This window comes from the organism of the source record quoted next, unplaced genomic scaffold, assembly GCF_019419815.1.
Source record: "Pyrus x bretschneideri cultivar Hongxiangsu unplaced genomic scaffold, Pyrus_bretschneideri_v1 Contig36, whole genome shotgun sequence".
NCBI classification, from domain to species: Eukaryota; Viridiplantae; Streptophyta; class Magnoliopsida; order Rosales; family Rosaceae; genus Pyrus; species Pyrus x bretschneideri.
This window is the reverse complement of record NW_025999679.1, coordinates 1812467-1830575: the sequence shown is the minus strand read 5'-3', so window position 1 is coordinate 1830575 and position 18109 is coordinate 1812467. Positions and strand designations below refer to the sequence as shown.

Sequence of the window (18109 nt, the reverse complement as noted above, 5' to 3'; positions counted from 1 at the left end):
GTGGCGGTATTAGAAAAATCATGTCGGTTATATCCGACATAAATTCCTGGCGGATATCAAAAAAATACTGCTTTTTTTTTAATATTTTTGACAGATTCTAGCGGTTTTTAAGTTAATGGTGGCGGTTATAACCGATAAAAACTGACTATTTTATTATTTTACTTTCTGGTGGTTATTATTTTAGTATTCTGGCGATTATAACTGACAAAAATGAAAATTTATTATTTTAAAATGTTATATTGATTAAAAATAAATAAATAAACACATTTTAAATTTTTTTTTTTTCACTCATGACCCTAGAGTCTAATGAACTCAATTCCCACAAGCCATAAATTTTCTAAGAGAATAATAACAACAGACTACAATCTGAAGCTCAATCATTTGTGTAATAAGGATTATGCTCCCTCACAGGCAAGCAACAAGATACAAAGAAATTCAAACAATTTTTTTCAATGCGTCACAAAGTACATTGTCTGGCACATAAACACACATGAACATCTGATGTACTTTATCATGTATGATTTTATTATTTTAAAATGTTATATTGATTAAAAATAAATAAATAAACACATGCTTAAATTTTTTTTTTCACTCATGGCCCTGTCGGATATAACCAGCAAGAACAAAGTTGGACCGCCATCAGAAAAACCTCTAATTTTTTTTTTTTTGTGATTTTTTACACATACTATCTCAGAGTATATACAAACATATTTCATGGTTGGATCGTTGAAACTAGTTCCGTTAAATTGTGATTTCTTTTTTTTTTTTTGCGATTTTTTACACATGCTATCTTGGAGTATATACAAACATATTTGATGGTTGGATTGTTGAAAATAGCTTCGTATAATGCGTATCTTATCAAATTGATAGATATAACAAATACTTAAAAGTTAATGTTATACTTTCATTAAGTATAAAATAAGATTTATCCAGTAGTGTAAGTATTTTAAATTGAAAATCGAATTCATTCATTGCATTCTTATGGGATTGAGGAGTGTAGTTGCAAAAAATCATCAAAATCGGAGCTAAAATAACCGTTAAATTGTGATTTTTTTGTTTATAACCATCGAAAACTTTTGTTCTGTTACCTAATCTCTGAATGTTTGTTTTTTGCGATTTTTTATGTATACGATCTTGGAGTGTATACAAACAACTTTGACGGTTAGATCTTTGAAAAACATTTCATAGAATGCGTATTGCATCAAAACGGTAGATTAAACCAACACTTAGAGTTAATGTTATACTTCCCCATCAAGTATAAAATAAGATTTTGTGGTATCCACTAGTGTAAATATTTTAAATTGAAGATTGAATTCGTTCATTGCATTCTTATAGGGTCGAGGAGTGTAGCTGTAAAACAATCATCAAAACCGAAGCAAAAATAACCATTAAATTGTGATTTTTCGTTTATAACCGTCGAAAACTTTTGTTTTGTTACCTAATCTCTGAATGTTTGTTTTTTGTGATTTTTTACGTATGTGATCTTGGAGTATGTACAAACAAGTTTGACGGTTACATCATTGAAAGAAGTTTCGTAGAATGTGTATCGCGTCAAAACGGTAGATTAAATAAACACTTAAGGGTTAATGTTATACTTCCATTAAGTATAAAATAAAAATTTGTGGTATTCACTAGTGTCAATATTTTCAATTGAATATCAAATTTATTCATTGCATTCTTATAGGATCGAGGAGTGTAGTTGTAAAAAATCATTAAAATCGGAGCTAAAATAACCGTTAAATTGTGATTTTTTTTTTTTTTTGCAATTATTTACACATGCTCTTTTGGAGTATATACAAACATATTTGACGGTTGGATCGTTGAAACTAGTTTCATATAATGCGTATCTTATCAAATTGATAGATATAACAAACACTTAAAAGTTAATGTTATACTTCCATTAAGTATAAAATAAGATTTATCCACTAGTGTAAGTATTTTAAATTGAAAATCGAATTCATTCATTGCATTCTTATAGGATCAAGGAGTGTAGCTACAAAAAATCATCAAAATCGGAGCTAAAATAATTGTTAAATTGTGATTTTTCGTTTATAACCATCGAAAACTTTTGTTTCGTTACCTAATCTCTGAATGTTTATTTTTTGCGATTTTTTACGTATACGATCTTGGAGTGTATACAAACAACTTTGACGGTTAGATCATTGAAAAACATTTCATAGAATGCGTATTGCATCAAAACGATAGATTAAACCAACACTTAGAGTTAATGTTATACTTCCCCATCAAGTATAAAATAAGATTTTGTGGTATCCACTAGTGTAAATATTTTAAATTGAAGATCGAATTCGTTCATTGCATTCTTATAGGGTTGAGGAGTGTAGCTGTAAAACAATCATCAAAATCGAAGCAAAAATAACCATTAAATTGTGATTTTTCGTTTATAACCGTCGAAAACTTTTGTTCAGTTACCTAATCTTTGAATGTTTTTTTTTTTTTTTTGCGATTTTTTATATATGTGATCTTATAGTATCTACAAACAAGTTTGACGGTTAAATCATGGAAACTAGTTTCGTAGAATGCATATCTCCGTTAAATTTTTATTTATGTTTTTCAAGTATTGGTTAGACAATATTTAGTTTGTGTGATGATATTTTCATTGTACAATTATTTTTTTGTTTCTTACATACTTTACATGAGTTATTATCTATTAAACCAAACAATTATTTATTTAATTTTTAAAAACATATTATATTTAAATACATATTATTTATTTATTTATTAAACCAAACAATTATTATTTTATTTTTTAAAATCACAACAAAATTTTGGGAGAGGGAATTTTTAGGGATTTTTGCTGCTATTTTTTTTTCTGTCGATTATAACCGACAATAATGAAAATTTTCTGTCAGTTTTTATTTATAAAAAAATGTTTTTCTTGGTTTTATGCTCCAATCCGCTAGACTCGCACTGTGACATCCCACATCGCCCAGGGGAGTGATCCTTAAATGCACATTCTCATACCTACCTAGCACGAGGCCTTTTGGGAGCTCACTGGCTTCGAGTTCCATGGGAACTCCGAAGTTAAGCGAGAGGGGACTAGAACAATCCTATGATGAGTGACCCAGAAGTTACTCGTGAGTTCCCAAAAAACAAAACCGTAAGGGAATGGTAAACCCAAAGCGGACAATATCGTGTTATGGTGGTGGAGTGGGGCCAAGAAGTGATCCGTCTCGGGCTGGGATGTGACACACACCCACTAGACGCTCTATCTCTATCTCTCTCTCTCTCTCTCTCTTTCATTTATTCATTATTCTCTATTCATTTCTTCATTAATTTTCCAGATCTTTCCAATTCCTCATTTGAAATCCCCAACCCCAAACAAGAAGTTTTCGAAAACGAGGAAATGACAAACCAAGAACCCAACCCGCCGGCTCCGACAGCGACAGGGATGATCGTCGACGATATGTACAAGTTCTCGGCTCCATGCTTCTTCGACTTCATAAAGGACGAGAGCGAAGACGATAGACGCAAGGCCGAGCTCTGGTTCAATTGCGCTCTCACTTGTGCTCTTTCACGTACGTCTACTTCCCTAATGCTTCTTTCAATCTTACTTTCCTTCTATTCCAGTTGTGCTTTATAGCTTTATACATGTGTGTTTATTGCGTCTTCTTTGTTAGGGTTTCTCTCAAATCTGTTGATTCCGATGTTAGGGCTTTTTGCTTTTCTTCTCTCAATTGTGTAAAATTTCTATAAAATTATTGGATTTTGAGGGTTTTAATTTTGGTTTCGTGGCCAATTTTGTCACAATTCCAAACGTTTCTTGCAATTGAAATAGATTAGGAAGCGATAACGCAATCTGGATGCTTGCTCTGTTTTTTGGAGTTTGATTATCAAAAAATTTTGCTAGGTTGTGTTTGTTTGCTCACAAAAGATTAAGGGCTGATATCTTTTTTCTGCTAGGTTGTGTTTGCTTGCAGAAAATTTTGATAGAGAGAAAGGATTCTGAGAGAGACCAAGAAAGTTCTCAATTAGGCAACAATCTTTGGCATTTAAGGAAGTTGTTACTTGTTGAAAGGAATTAGATTTAAACTTTCCGGATTGTCGTTATTTCTTTCCCAAATTTGTTGCAGAATTTGAACTAGGTTTTATGGTATGAACTTGACTGGAATTTTCGTTTGACAGAACAATGGATATTCAATTTGTGTTTTTTGGATGATTTTTGTCTTTGATCAATAAGAACAGTGGCAATGTTCTACTTATAATGGGTCGTATATTTTTTTTATTATTAATATATTTTCTGTCGGTTTTATCCGACAAGAATGTTTTATTTATTCTTATTGACAAATTATCTGTCGGTTAAATCCGACAGAAATCCTGGCGGTTTTAGTATTTTCTGTCGGTTTTAGCCGACAGAAATGCTCTTATTTATTCTTTATTAATATATTTTCTGTCGGTTATATCCGACACAATTTCTGTCGGTTTTAGAGTATTTTCTGTCAGAAAATTGATTTCCTATTATATCCGTCACTGCATCTATTTTCTGTCGGATTTTGCTTAAAATCCGACAGTAATATACGTTTTTTGGCGGTTATCATAGCGACGCTAGTAAATGGTTTCGTAGTAGTGTTGCCTAAATGGATCCTAAAATAGTAGAAAAATGCAGAAAAGTTTGAAATCAATTGAGATCTAATATTGTGAGTTCATTATATGTACCATTCATAAAACAGAGGGAGTTCTTCTTATTGATTCAAAGACGAACCATTTCATGAAATTATGATATTCTGAACCAAGAATGTGTGTTTTCAGGTAAACAAGAAGCTAAAGCACATTCAAAGGAATTTTTGACCTATTGTGGTTGAGATGCCAATTTTGTTTCCCAATACTTATCTTTCACGGTAATTTTAATATTTTGTCTTTTGAAACTCTAATGAGCATTTTATAAGCTAGTTAAGGCTCTCATGATTTAGAAGCCTAACCAATGTATTTATTTTGGACAGATTACTTGGACATAGAAAACAATCTGGCTTAATACTCCTATATTTTTGGCGTCAATGAAACAAATAATTAATGGTTATCCGTATTGTACAAATAATTATGATTGCAGTTAACTGACTTGGTAAAGAAAAGGTCCGTTAGAGCAAGGGATGTAAGCAAGGTCCTATGTCAAGATCTGAGTAAACACTACAGCAGGGCAAGGTACATTTTGTCTGCAATTGATCGATCTATAAAAAATATGAGTAGCATAATTAGATAACTTCTACTCCTCCCATGCCTCCATTTATATGATGCCATGCAATCAACAGTAGATGCTGATAGTTTTTTGAGAAAGTTGAGATTTTTAGTTATATTTTCTATACAATCGCAATTGAAAGACTAGAAAATGATTGAAACGATGATTTTTTTTTTTCTCTTAATTTTTTTTCTAGATGCTGTTTGGATTCATATTTCTATTTTTTATGAAAAATGTCCAGAAATCGTAAAGATGATCCTGAAGAATGACAAGCAATGGTTTCCAAAATTTTATTGTAATGTTTTTTCAATGAGAAGTTATTTTCTTTTAGCAGACTTTTTGTGTTGAATGGGAAGCATTCGTTTTTGGTCTCTGTTTTTTGATTTGTTAGTTGATCGGTTCATGCTCTTTATGACAGTTGTTTTGCATATTTTTTGCTTAGATAACGCAATACTATTCAACTTATTCCATTGTTATCATCTGTAATTCAAATCACACTCATATTTTGATCTCTCATTTTTACTAAAATTGTCATTTATTTACATTAACAATTTCCATGTCCTAATTTGTAACAGTGAAATATAAACACCACATGTGAGAAAAAAGAAGGAAATTCTGAACTGCCGATGAGTGAAGAAGAAACTTCTACTGCTGATTAGTGTTGAACTGCCCATTGTCCAAACTATTCTAAGTACCGTTCTAAACCTCACCCTTGGACAACTATTTTCTTATCTATTGTAAATAGAGTTATAACTTATAAATAGATTTTCACATGTATGTAAATAGTATTGTCTATTGTTATATATTTAAAACTTTTAACATGTTTTATACAGTTTTAAAATCTGTAGCATCGCGCCGGCATATTTGCTAGTATACACTATTTTTTTAGAATGATAAATAGACACCTTTTTTTATGTTCTCAAACTTCTATTTAGTTTAGTTCATTGTTTTCGTTTGATTTATTTAAGCCAACGGTAAAAAATAAAGAGAGTATGAAATTACCATTTTAAAATTTTTTTTTCCCTAATTAATAATGGGGTGGGCATTTGGAATGGAAAATTGAAACCAAAACATGCACCAAACCAAACTGCACCGAATGGTTCGATTTTGCGGTTTTGAAACCAAACTGCAACATGGAAAAACCAAAATTGAACTACACTACAAAAATTAAATAAATATATAATTAAATACCAATATTAGGTAATTTATATTGTAGGCTTTCTTTGTGTTTTTCTTTTTTTTCAATTTGTTTTGTTGCTTTTGTAGGCTTTTTAAAGTTTATAACAACTACTACAAATTATATTGGGTAGATTTGACCAATCTCTCTTACTCTAAATCCACAACCACAACAAGAAGCTCCAAGGTAATCTCAAGCTTCTAGTTCACAAGATTCAGTAGCTTCTCATCTATTGGTGTTACTTTCACAACGTCCAAAGTCTTCCAAGTATCGCGTTCTCAAGCCCGTTCACAAGCTCAAAGGTCTCCTCAACCTTCGAAAAGTAGGTGGCAAAAGGAAAGGAAAGGAGAGAGTGACTTTAAAGTTGAAGCACCAAAACCTTTTAGCTGAATGTATGCACAATTTATTTGTTCGGGTTGTACTGCTAATGCTAAAGCATTTCGATGTTGAAGTTTGTTTGAACTACTAAAGTAAGGTCATAAGGCTTCTGTGTTTTTTTTTTTTTTTGTCAAAATCATAAGGCATTTTGAAGTTGAATTTTAGCGTGGTGATCATGAATTATTTTTCAATTAGGTTGTATTAATGGCATAAAGTATTTAGGGTGTGTTTGTCTAACATTTTAGCTCTTACTGGACTAGACTGGACCAACAGCAGCAAATGTTTAGCTTTAATGACGCTAGCTCAGACTCGCTCGACTCTGGGCCTCGCTACCTGTCGTTAGCTAATCCTAACCAAAATAATGGTATTAGCTAGGACTAGATGTTGCTGCCTTCTTGTCTCCCCAAATCCGTCTCAAGCTGCCTTCATCAGTGACCGCAACCTTCTCGACCTAAAAGCTTAGAATCTGGTAACCACCTATAATCTGATTATCACTCAGGGAGTTGGACGAGAAAAGAGGAAGAGGGAAGAGAGAGAGGGACTTGAACGGAAAAACAAAGGGAAGAGAGAGGGAGACGAACAAGAAAACTCATCATGATTGCCATTGAATTGGTGATGCTAAGCTTGAGAGGGAGGAGTTGGGTTTTTTTGGGGAATCGAGAATTTGGGAGGCAAGTCTCTCTTTTTTATGATTTTAATTCAAATTGTGTGTGCAGAGAGAAAAAGAGCAAAGCAACTTGGATACCAAAGGGAGGAAAAGATTGGAGGTTAGATGGAGAGGGGAGCGAGACGGCGGAGAAAAAAAAATGAGAGGTTAGATGGAGAGAAAGATGATTGACCTGATGTTCTACAAAATAGGAAAAAGATCAATTAATAATAGAAATTAATAATAAAATATTATAGATATAGATAAAATAATATAATATTATAATCTTACTTCTTTGTCTATTCAAACATTTCATTAAATCAGTTTAGTTTAATCTAGTCTAAACCAGTCTAGTTTAATCTTTGAAGTTAGTTCAGTCAAAGATTGTTCGGTGTAAAAAACGTACCCTTAGTGTACGAAAATCTCATGTACGGTTCTGTAGAGTGGCAGTAAGGGTGACTTATCTGTCAACTTTTCCACTATCACCCCCAAAAAACCAAACTCTGCCTTACGTAAAGTTGCCAGAGTACGCTTAACCTCTGGATTTCGAACAGCATGAAAGTTTTGAAATCAAAACCTAAATCATATAAAACCGAACCGCAACCAAATGGTTTGGTTCCATTTCTATTTACAGAAGGGGCTAAATATGATTCAAACTTGCATTTAACGTGAATCGAACCTAAAATGCTTGCTTACAACATGAATACTATTAAAGCAAAATACACTTTGTTTTTTATTTCGTAAAAAATAGGCGCTGTTATTTGGATACCACCTGCAACTGAAGGTGAAACCCTAATTGCCTACAATTGGATCTTCCAATAAAACCCTAACTTTGATTTGAACAGTTCTCCTATATTACCGTACACTATATGTCAAGCTAGGGCATTGGCTAACTGGGAAATCTCCGTTTCAGCATTCAGGTTCGCCAATTTCAGAGCAGAATTGGTTGCTCTCTCTCTCTCTCTCTCTCTCTCTCCCTATTTTCTTGTAATTTCTCACAGTTTTCATAGAATTTGGGTTTAACTTAAATGCTTTGAATCTTTTTGGGGAACCTAACTGACTCTGGTCATAGGTGCAATGGTTGTTCATACCTGAAATCCAAAAGTAGTTCTTTTCAAAAATAAAAATTAAAAAATCAAGCTTTTTGTGTAATTTTGAATATTTGTGACGATTATATTCTGCAAGTATTGGGTTTTATTAATTTTCCTCCAGTAAAGAAAAAGAAGATTGCTTTTCTGTTGAACAAACGACATTTTGATTCATGTTTGGTGTTTTTGTTGCAGAAGGAAAGCTCAACATTATTAGTAGGAGAATTTTGTTTGGTTTAGCTTGGAAGCGGAATAGTTTTAGGGATGGAAGAATCTCCAACACCTGCGAAACGAAAAGAACCTGAAGCGTCAGAGATCACAGAAACTCCCACAGATGAATCTTCCCTGAAGCGAAGGCATTTGACTCGAACATGTGTGCATGAGGTTGCAGTTCCCAGTGACTATGCTTCGACCAAGGATGAGTCGGTTTATGGAACCCTTTCGAATCCTGTGTATAATGGCGAGGCGGCCAAGACATACCAATTTACCCTTGACCCATTTCAGCAGATTTCTGTGGCATGCTTAGAACGGAAAGAGTCAGTTTTAGTCTCCGCCCATACTTCAGCAGGTAAGACTGCAGTCGCGGAGTATGCAATTGCCATGGCTTTTAGAGACAAGCAGAGGGTTATATATACTTCGCCATTGAAGGCTTTGAGCAATCAGAAATATAGAGAGCTCAGCCAGGAGTTTGAAGATGTTGGATTGATGACTGGAGATGTTACACTCTCACCTAATGCTAGTTGTTTGGTTATGACAACTGAGATCCTTAGGGGAATGCTTTACAGGGGTTCCGAGGTTTTAAAGGAAGTCGCCTGGGTTATCTTCGATGAAATTCACTACATGAAGGATCGTGAAAGAGGGGTTGTTTGGGAAGAGAGTATTATATTTATGCCTCCTGCTGTTAAAATGGTTTTTCTTTCAGCCACAATGTCCAATGCGACTGAGTTTGCAGAGTGGATTTGTAATTTGCACAAACAGCCTTGTCATGTGGTGTACACAGATTTTCGACCAACTCCTCTGCAGCATTACGTTTTTCCAGTGGGTGGGAACGGGTTGTATCTTGTGGTCGATGAGAATGAACAATTCAGGGAGGAAAATTTTGTGAAGCTACATGATACTTTCTCAAAGCAGAAATTGGGTGATGGTCACAGGAATAACAAGGCAAGTGGGAGACTTGCAAAAGGTGGGACTGCATCTGGGGGTTCTGACATATTCAAAATTGTGAAGGTGTGCTCTTCATTTTAACTTTCGTTCTTTCTTCTTGAAGGTTTGCTCTTCCTTCAAAAGGTGGTTTTTCTTATATTTTAAAAACACCATGAAATGAATATTTCATCTTTTTACCTATTATTAGTACTATGATTGCATGGTGTTTTTTCACTTATGGAAAGTTTAGACCATGTTTGGCAAAGATGATTCATGAAAATACTAGCGGTAGCATTGAGAATCTGGATGGCAGTTTTCTTGTCGAATAATTATTCTTGTCCAGAAAGTGATTTGGTCACTGTTTACAGTACTGAGAGCAGGACATCTAAAGGTTATACGTATGTAAACAAAGAGAAAGAAAGTAAAGTGAAAAGTAGAGTATAAAATGATCTCAGATCCTAATGTTTTCTTTAGTTGCCTGTTTGGCAAGTTGCCTAGAGGCTGTTCATCACATGGATTGTTAGAAACAAGGCTGCTTCCCACATTGAAGGCTCTTAGCGCAAATACTTCTATATTTAATATTTATCCACTAACATTGGTGCTTTATTTAATCGACATCACACATGTGCTTATCTTTCTTTGTTCATTCATTTATTTATTTAGTTACGCTTTTCTGCCCTGAGTTTCAGATGATTATGGAACGGAAATTTCAGCCAGTTATAATTTTCAGCTTCAGTAGAAGAGAGTGTGAACAACATGCGATGTCCATGTCTAAGCTTGATTTTAACAGCCAAGATGAAAAAGATGCTGTTGAACAGGTTTTTCGTAATGCAATACTCTGCTTAAACGAGGAAGACAGGGAGTTGCCTGCTATTGAGTTAATGCTGCCACTCCTTCAACGAGGAATTGCCGTTCATCATTCTGGCCTTCTACCTGTTATCAAGGAACTGGTAGAACTTCTTTTCCAAGAAGGCCTTGTAAAAGCCCTTTTTGCTACTGAGACAGTAAGAACATTTCTTAAACACCTTTTCTCTCCTGTTTCGTTTCCTTTTTCATATATTTAGTTTACAGCTGTACCTTATTTATCTAGCTTAGATGATAAGATGGAATAACTTTTCAATATCTGTACTTTGTGAACAGTTTGCAATGGGCTTAAACATGCCAGCAAAAACTGTTGTTTTCACAGCTGTTAAGAAGTGGGATGGTGATAGTCATCGATATATCGGATCTGGTGAGTATATTCAGGTAAGTGAAGATTTTGTTGCTTTTCTTTAAGAGAAATAATAAGTGAAAAAGACACATGTTTGTATATTTGTGTGTGGATTATTTCTTTTTCTGATTATTAACTATTTCTTAATTGCTCTAGATGAGTGGAAGGGCTGGGCGTCGTGGCAAAGATGAGCGGGGTATTTGTATCATAATGATTGATGAACAGGTGATGCTACTAGTAGTCATCTCTCTTTAGTGTACAAGTGCCACTCACTAATTTCTGTATAGATTCAAAATTGATGAATTTATCATTATTCATTACACATCAACCATTGGAAGTCCTTCCACATATTGAGGTCTTCCATTTAGTCACCTTGAGTTTTGACTGTTTGTTTGCTTTATTATGTTTTATTGTCTTATATTTTCAGAGGTAAATTCATATTTATAAAGGGTAAAACAGAATGATCCCTTTTATTTTATTTTATTTATATTTGATTATATCGCTTGAATTCTATCACAACCCAAGGTGATGTTGAACAAGCAAGAAAGCCATTTACCATCTTAAGTCATGAAATTAATTCGAAATTTGTTACTTTTTACAGATGGAAATGAACACACTAAAGGATATGGTTTTGGGTAAACCAGCTCCTCTAGTTAGCACTTTCAGACTCAGCTATTACTCAATTTTGAATTTGTTGAGCCGTGCGGAAGGCCAATTCACAGCTGAACACGTGATAAAGAATTCATTCCACCAATTTCAGTATGAAAAGGTTTCTACTGAATCACATATTTTACTTGTTCCGCACCGGAATCTGGTGCATAATGACTAACCACTCCGGATCTTTCTCTATGATTTAGGCTTTGCCTGGTATAGGGGAAAAGGTTTCAAAGCTTGAGCAGGAAGCGGCTTTGCTTGATGCATCAGGAGAGGTAGTCTTTCCCCATTGATCTTAAATATGTTTTTTCTAGTTATTGTTACATGCTTAGAGTTTAATGTTTTATGTGCAGGCTGAAGTTGCTGAGTATCATAAGATAAAACTTGATATAGCTCAACTTGAGAAGAAAATGATGTCAGAGATAACGAGGCCTGAAAGAGTTCTGTATTTTCTTCTTCCTGGCCGCCTGGTATGTGCTGAGAATGGTCATGCTGTTTGGAATTTTTTGTAAACTTATCCTTGTTGATTTCTAATAACATTTAAATTGGATAATGTAGTCTCTTAGTTGAAATTTGGTTTTAATTTGTATAGGTGGATCTTTAAGAGCATTGGAACTGAAAATGCGGTCTAAAGTTTTTTCTTCTAATTTCTGTTTGATACTTGTTTCTGGTTGTAGTGCTATTCTGCTAGATACAGTGAGAAAAAGGGTGGTGCTATCCAAACACCCTTTTTTACCTTCCACACACCCCCTGTTAATTTCTATCCTTTGATCCTCTTCAATTGGTTCAATCCGACGGCCGGAAATTGAGAAAGGTGTTTGGAAGGTAAAATTGGGTGTGTGTATAGCACCACCCTACGAAAATATTTACTGTTTTACTTGTCGCACTGATGTCTTACAACTCTTACCTAATCATTTATTGATATTAATATTTCATTTTATGCCTTGTCCTCAAGCTTCTATGCTAACTTCGATTATATTGTATATAAACTCGCTTAATACCAATGATTGTGTCATCTTGATTGCTTGTTAAACTTAGAAATGCAGATGTTGATTTTCCAATACAAGGGTTGTAAGTCATGTATTTGCCTGTTCTCAGGACGTGTTTTTCTTGTCGCAGGTCAAGATTAGGGAAGGTGGTACAGATTGGGGCTGGGGAGTTGTAGTTAATGTGGTAAAAAAGCCTTCATCCGGGTTAGGCACACTGTCCTCGCGTGCTGGTGGGTATATAGTGGATACTTTGCTCCACTGTTCTCCTGGTTCAAGTGAGAACAGTTCACAGCCAAAGCCTTGCCCTCCTCGCCCTGGAGAAAAGGGTGAAATGCATGTAGTAAGTTCATGCACTTGAAGCAACTGAATTTTAAAGTTCGATGTGGTTCATTAAGTTTTTCAAGTAGTTAAATTGGTCCTCTGGGGTTCTGATATTTCTTTCGATCTGTTTTAAGGTCCCTGTACAATTGCCCCTGATTTCTGCTCTAAGCAAACTCAGAATATCTATTCCCTCTGATTTGCGGCCGTTAGAGGCAAGGCAAAGTATTCTTCTAGCAGTTCAGGAGCTGGGAACTCGTTTTCCACAAGGTCTTCCAAAGCTGAATCCTGTAAAGGTAATAATGATCAACTGTCTTTGGTACATTGGGGCAAAGACTTTTTTCAACCATATTATTGCGACAATTTTCTGTTGTCAAACTGTAATGTTTTGGTTGTAACTCTTTAAAATATCACTGGTGTAAGGATTTAATCTGCAAGTCTGCAACTTAGCAATCTGTTCTATTTAAGGCCCTATTTCCTTGCATTAAAAAAAAAAAAAAGGATTATATCCCTTTCACTAAACCATGTATTTGTATCGATATCTGCAACAATACCATCTTTCCTATTTTTCCTATGTTTTTCTCAAAGTTCATTTTGATTTTAGGATATGGGCATTGAAGATCCTGAAATTGTTGAGTTAGTCAATCAAATAGAGGATCTTGAACAGAAATTATACGCACATCCACTGCATAAGGTTTGTCATTTGTTTAAAATACTGTGTTCGATAAAACAAATTATTAAGGAACTCTACCGTCTGGAGAAAAATTTCTTTTCTTGATGGAATTTACCTCACTATTACCCTTTGTGCTTACTATTTGGTTTGCTGCAGTCTCAAGATGCGAACCAGATTAAATGCTTTCAAAGGAAAGCAGAGGTGGATCATGAAATTCAACAACTTAAGTCCAAAATGCGTGAGTCCCAGGTATGCCTCGTCTTGATACTTCTGTCATAAACTGTTTTAACGTTTGCAAGAAGTAGAACCATGATTTGTATGGGATGATGAGTCAATGTTACGCTGCATGTATTACAACCTTCTGATGTTGCATGTAAAGAAATTTGCAAAAGAATATGCATATTCAACTTTAACTATAATTGATTCTGCAGCTTCAAAAATTTCGTGATGAACTTAAGAACCGTTCACGGGTCTTGAAGAAGCTTGGTCACATTGATGCCGAGGGTGTTGTCCAGTTAAAGGGGCGGGCAGCCTGCTTGATAGACACAGGAGACGAGCTCCTTGTTACTGAACTGATGTTTAATGGTAGTTATCTTGCACTTCTCTTTTCACGTTATTACTTACGACCTGTTACAAGACAGACTATTGTGATGAATTTGGCCAATGCAAGACCAGTAGAAAGATGGTATCCAATTCGATTGGAGTACAGAATATCATAACATAATAATGGTAGAAATTGAATCACTTTTCGTTTTGATATTCTATACAAAATTCCATAAGTCTAAGTAGAATTATCAATTCTGTTGCAAATTCCAATTTTAGTAAAAAAAATTATCCTTAATCCTCCGTTCATAAGTATTATTTCATATACGGAGTTAGGTAATAAGATATTGGCTACAATTGAAAAGGTTTTATCAATAAAATTTCGATTGATAAGATAAGGAACTCCTGAAAGCTAATATAGCTGATTTTGGCCTTAGCCAAGCCCACTGAGCCAGTGAAACTGGTCATATTATTTATTTAGAACGCCTTTGCTCTTCAGCCATCGCATCAATACTGTTCAGCTTTCTGTAAGTATAAATGCTATATGTGATCAGGTACATTCAATGATTTGGATCATCATCAAATTGCGGCAATCGCAAGTTGTTTTATTCCAGTAGATAAATCAAATGAGCAGATACAATTGAGGACGGAGCTTGCTAGACCATTACAACAACTCCAAGAGAGTGCTAGAAGAATAGCAGAGGTCTTATAATTTTTAGCTTCACACTGTTCATACGTACAAATTTTTATTTTTTCTATTCTGTAACTGTTGCTACATGACTGCAGATACAACATGAATGCAAATTAGATGTAAACATTGAAGAGTACGTGGAATCAACAGTGCGACCATTCTTGATGGATGTGATTTATTGTTGGTCAAAGGTTAGTTTGTTATATTTTTGTGTAATTTGTTGCATGTGGGTGATAGAAACTATAATTTGCCAAAGGTGGAAATGTTTTACAAGATAGAACATGACAGATTTTTTCTTCATCTTTGCTCATGCAATGGTTTTAAAATTTCCTGCTATTATCTCATTTCTACCAATTTGTTTTCGCATCTACAAGTTATTTATTTGTCTGTTGCTCATACTGCTCTCATTTGACAAAATCTTTGTTTTGTTTTTGTTTTGTAAATCACTGTATGGGTTTGCCTACTGTAGTATGTTGGTTTACTGGACGTTGTAATGTCTGGAGGGTTCAACTTTGTTAATGTTTTTTTGTTAGAGGTTTCATCTTGTAGCCCTTGGATTTTTCCAAGCCAATAAGAATGTAAAAAACCTTTTGGATTGTTTTAGCAATGACTTTTTGGACTAATCTTTCCCTATTTCTTTTTTCTAATAAATATTCCATCAGGGTGCAAGTTTCGCAGAGGTTACACAAATGACAGATATATTTGAGGGTAGTATCATCAGAGCTGCTAGAAGACTTGATGAATTTTTGAACCAGGTATTGTTTGGGAAGTTGAACATTATATCTCGTAAGTTGGTTTTGCAATCATTCAAGGGCCTCTTTTACTATGTTCAGAACCATCGGAAGGTTATTCGCCCAATATAACGCTTGTGATAGTCAAGGAAAATTAACATTTAGGATTGGTAGTAGTATAATAGATTCAGTCATAGTCATTTGATAAGCATAGAGGTAAGAATAAAGTACGCAAATCCATGTTTACTGTCCGCGTCCTTGCTATAATGACCTTAATGCTAGGCTAGCGTTTTGGGCTTAACCTGGCCTGGTCAATTTATGTCCCAACATGTTATTAGCTTTTACTTTTAGTTATTGTGATTTGAGTTATGATGAAATATAACTTCTCATGGCACAACTGGTATTCAATTTTGAAAAGTGCTTTCCGAACGCTGAAAAAGGGAGTGTAGCCTATCCATGTTTGTATAACATGCTGAAAATCTCCTACGGTAGGTGTAGTCTTTTGTTCTGAACACGGATTAGATATGCACGGAAATTTCTGAACCACTAATTTTTAGTTCTGAGAAATGTGCCCTAAACATTAATTGCTTGAGCACTTGAGGCAGCACTTAAATTATCAAGTGATTCTAACTGACTGGCCTTTATTTTCAGTTGCGTACTGCTGCTCAGGCTGTGGGAGAAGTTGCTTTGGAAGAGAAATTCACTGGAGCAAGCGAAAGCCTCCGGCGAGGTATCATGTTTGCAAATTCCCTGTATCTGTAGATTTCTTCCTGCAGGCCATCTCAGGCATGGTGGAGACAAAGGTTTCCGTCACAGTAGTGATGACTGGTTGCCTAGGCTGATATGATAAGTTATGTTTCTATTTGTTCCCTATAATTTTTGTTACTGTATCAAGTTTCTTCCGTTGGCCCATAATTTAGACTTGTATTCTAAGATTGCTTTTCTTCAAGCTCTCAGAGTTACTCGCATCCTTCATTGTAGAACAAGATCCTAACCACTAAAAGCACAAAATGTGGAAAAAAGATTATTTTTCATCCTCGTTCTGTAGATCTTTAATTTGCTTGATTCTCTGATAAGAGAAATTTTGGTAGTGGAGAAATTTTGGTGTGAAGGTATCATCGGAAAATATGTGGGGTGTATTAAGATAAATTTTTATTTTTAAATGCATAAGCACTTAATTTGTTTTTTCTTTTTACCAAACATTGTCAAAAGCGCTTTTGGTGATTTTAAAATGTTTTTAGTTATTTTGAAAGCACTTGCAAGTAATTTCAAATGCTTGTTTCGAAACTTCTTGTTTTAATCATGAAATAAAATTTTGCCATCAAATCATTCCCTTCTTGTTTAATCTACCACTTGTGAACCACCTACTTTTTTCACTCATGTCAATCTTCTCCACCCCTAGAGGAGCCTTCATGTCAAAATTTGACACAAACTTTGCAATCTCAAGGCATTGACAACCGATCGTCTTATTACGTTTGGTATCTAAGGATGAAATTGATTGGATAAATCCTTGGATACCAACTCCCAAGACACTTTGAATATATTTTGAGTGAAGAAGCGGATACCAATTCTCAAAATTGTATCCTATTAAAAATAGAAGATTAATTAGTCGTGAAGAAAACTCATACCATGATTAGGTTTGAAGTTTTCTTCGCAACTAATTCATCCCCTACCCTCAATTTGGACACAGTTTGGAAGTTGGTATCACTAAGTCATTCAAGATACGTTGAATCTAAAGAGTTTGTCCTATCCATTCCAGTGCTAGACAACAAACAAGGCCTTTGAGAACGCTAGGGCCCGTTTATTACGACAAAATGTTTTATCTTCGGTGGAGGATTATGATTTATGAAATGAGATGGATTAGGGTAGTAAGTATGCCTTCTTTCATCCATCCAAGTTGTAAATTATAGTCACTTAGAAGAATGTCTTGCCACAAAGAAAAAAAGAATTAATTGATGATTTAGAGACAAAATGTATCGTGTTATCCTTTACGCCGACGACTTCTCTGTGCTTTAGGCGGAAGAGGTCATCATGGACGTGTAATGTATAGTAACACATTACACGTGACTTACCAATCCACGTGTTAGAGATACTTCGACTTTCATGGCATCGGAACACCGCCACTGCGGCCGAAAACTTAGCATCATAGACATGTGACGCGGCAGTGGCGGCACAGTAGCCGTGCAGTCTAACTAGCTTTCCTCCGTCAGCCGTCCTCCACTCCTCTTCCTCCCATCACCTCCCAGCTCACCCCACACTCCTTCATTAGTAGGAAGGAAACGATTGGCCGTGGGGGACACTCGAATCGGCGAGAAAACATGCTACCGTTTTGAGCCCCGCGCGCAATTGGATTTGAACCTCCTCATGGTTACAATAGGAAGATCGAGTAAAACCACATCCATAAACCCCTAAATTGTAATCATGACTGTTGAATTTTAGTCGTCGAAAGAATCTCAAATTTGCTCTAGGAACGAATATTTCTTACTCGATTTGCCCCCCAATTACGAACACATATTACCAAGAACGAATCAACAAAACCGATTAGCCAAACAGGAATCAAGCAATTGTGCTCGAAATTCCCATTTGGAAACCATACCACCAACCCGAATTTTTTCATTGTCATTGGAATTAGGTTAATCTCATTTATTCCCTTTATTTTTAAATTATTGACTATTTT

The 18109-nt window shown here is 34.9% G+C and overlaps 1 protein-coding gene and 1 long non-coding RNA gene across 4 annotated transcripts; both read left to right on the top strand.

Annotated features, from left to right (window-relative positions):
- The first annotated feature begins 3385 nt into the window (after window positions 1-3385).
- Window positions 3386-6109, top strand: LOC103959398. 2 transcript variants are annotated; one of them, XR_669045.3, is made up of 4 exons: window positions 3386-3536; window positions 4768-4856; window positions 5066-5157; window positions 5767-6109. It is a non-coding gene; the product is annotated as an uncharacterized LOC103959398 (long non-coding RNA). The 2 variants fall into 2 exon arrangements; XR_007261062.1 differs by lacking the exons at window positions 4768-4856; window positions 5066-5157; window positions 5767-6109 and adding an exon at window positions 3922-4241.
- A 2026-nt stretch (window positions 6110-8135) lies between these two features.
- Window positions 8136-16466, top strand: LOC103959399 (DExH-box ATP-dependent RNA helicase DExH10). 2 transcript variants are annotated; one of them, XM_009371746.3, is made up of 17 exons: window positions 8136-8312; window positions 8676-9707; window positions 10313-10627; window positions 10764-10868; window positions 10990-11058; window positions 11435-11602; window positions 11691-11762; window positions 11841-11957; window positions 12607-12816; window positions 12932-13090; window positions 13399-13488; window positions 13624-13716; window positions 13899-14052; window positions 14565-14713; window positions 14797-14892; window positions 15364-15456; window positions 16084-16466. In XM_009371746.3, the coding sequence occupies exons 2-17, from the start codon at window positions 8745-8747 to the stop codon at window positions 16192-16194; spliced, it is 2964 nt and encodes a 987-aa protein (XP_009370021.1). In that variant the 5' UTR covers window positions 8136-8312; window positions 8676-8744; the 3' UTR covers window positions 16195-16466. The 2 variants fall into 2 exon arrangements, with proteins under 2 accessions (XP_009370021.1, XP_009370022.1); XM_009371747.3 differs by having other exon boundaries at window positions 8136-8337.
- The last annotated feature ends 1643 nt before the right edge of the window (window positions 16467-18109 follow it).

What these genes read in the sequence shown, in the direction of transcription:
- LOC103959399 (XM_009371746.3), top strand. Translation starts at nt 8,745, where the DNA reads ATGGAAGAATCTCCAACACCTGCGAAACGAAAAGAACCTGAAGCGTCA. An exon ending in TGATTTATTGTTGGTCAAAG is followed by an intron (nt 14,893 to 15,363) that starts GTTAGTTTGTTA and finishes ATATTCCATCAG; the next exon opens with GGTGCAAGTTTCGCAGAGGT. An exon ending in TTGATGAATTTTTGAACCAG is followed by an intron (nt 15,457 to 16,083) that starts GTATTGTTTGGG and finishes CTTTATTTTCAG; the next exon opens with TTGCGTACTGCTGCTCAGGC.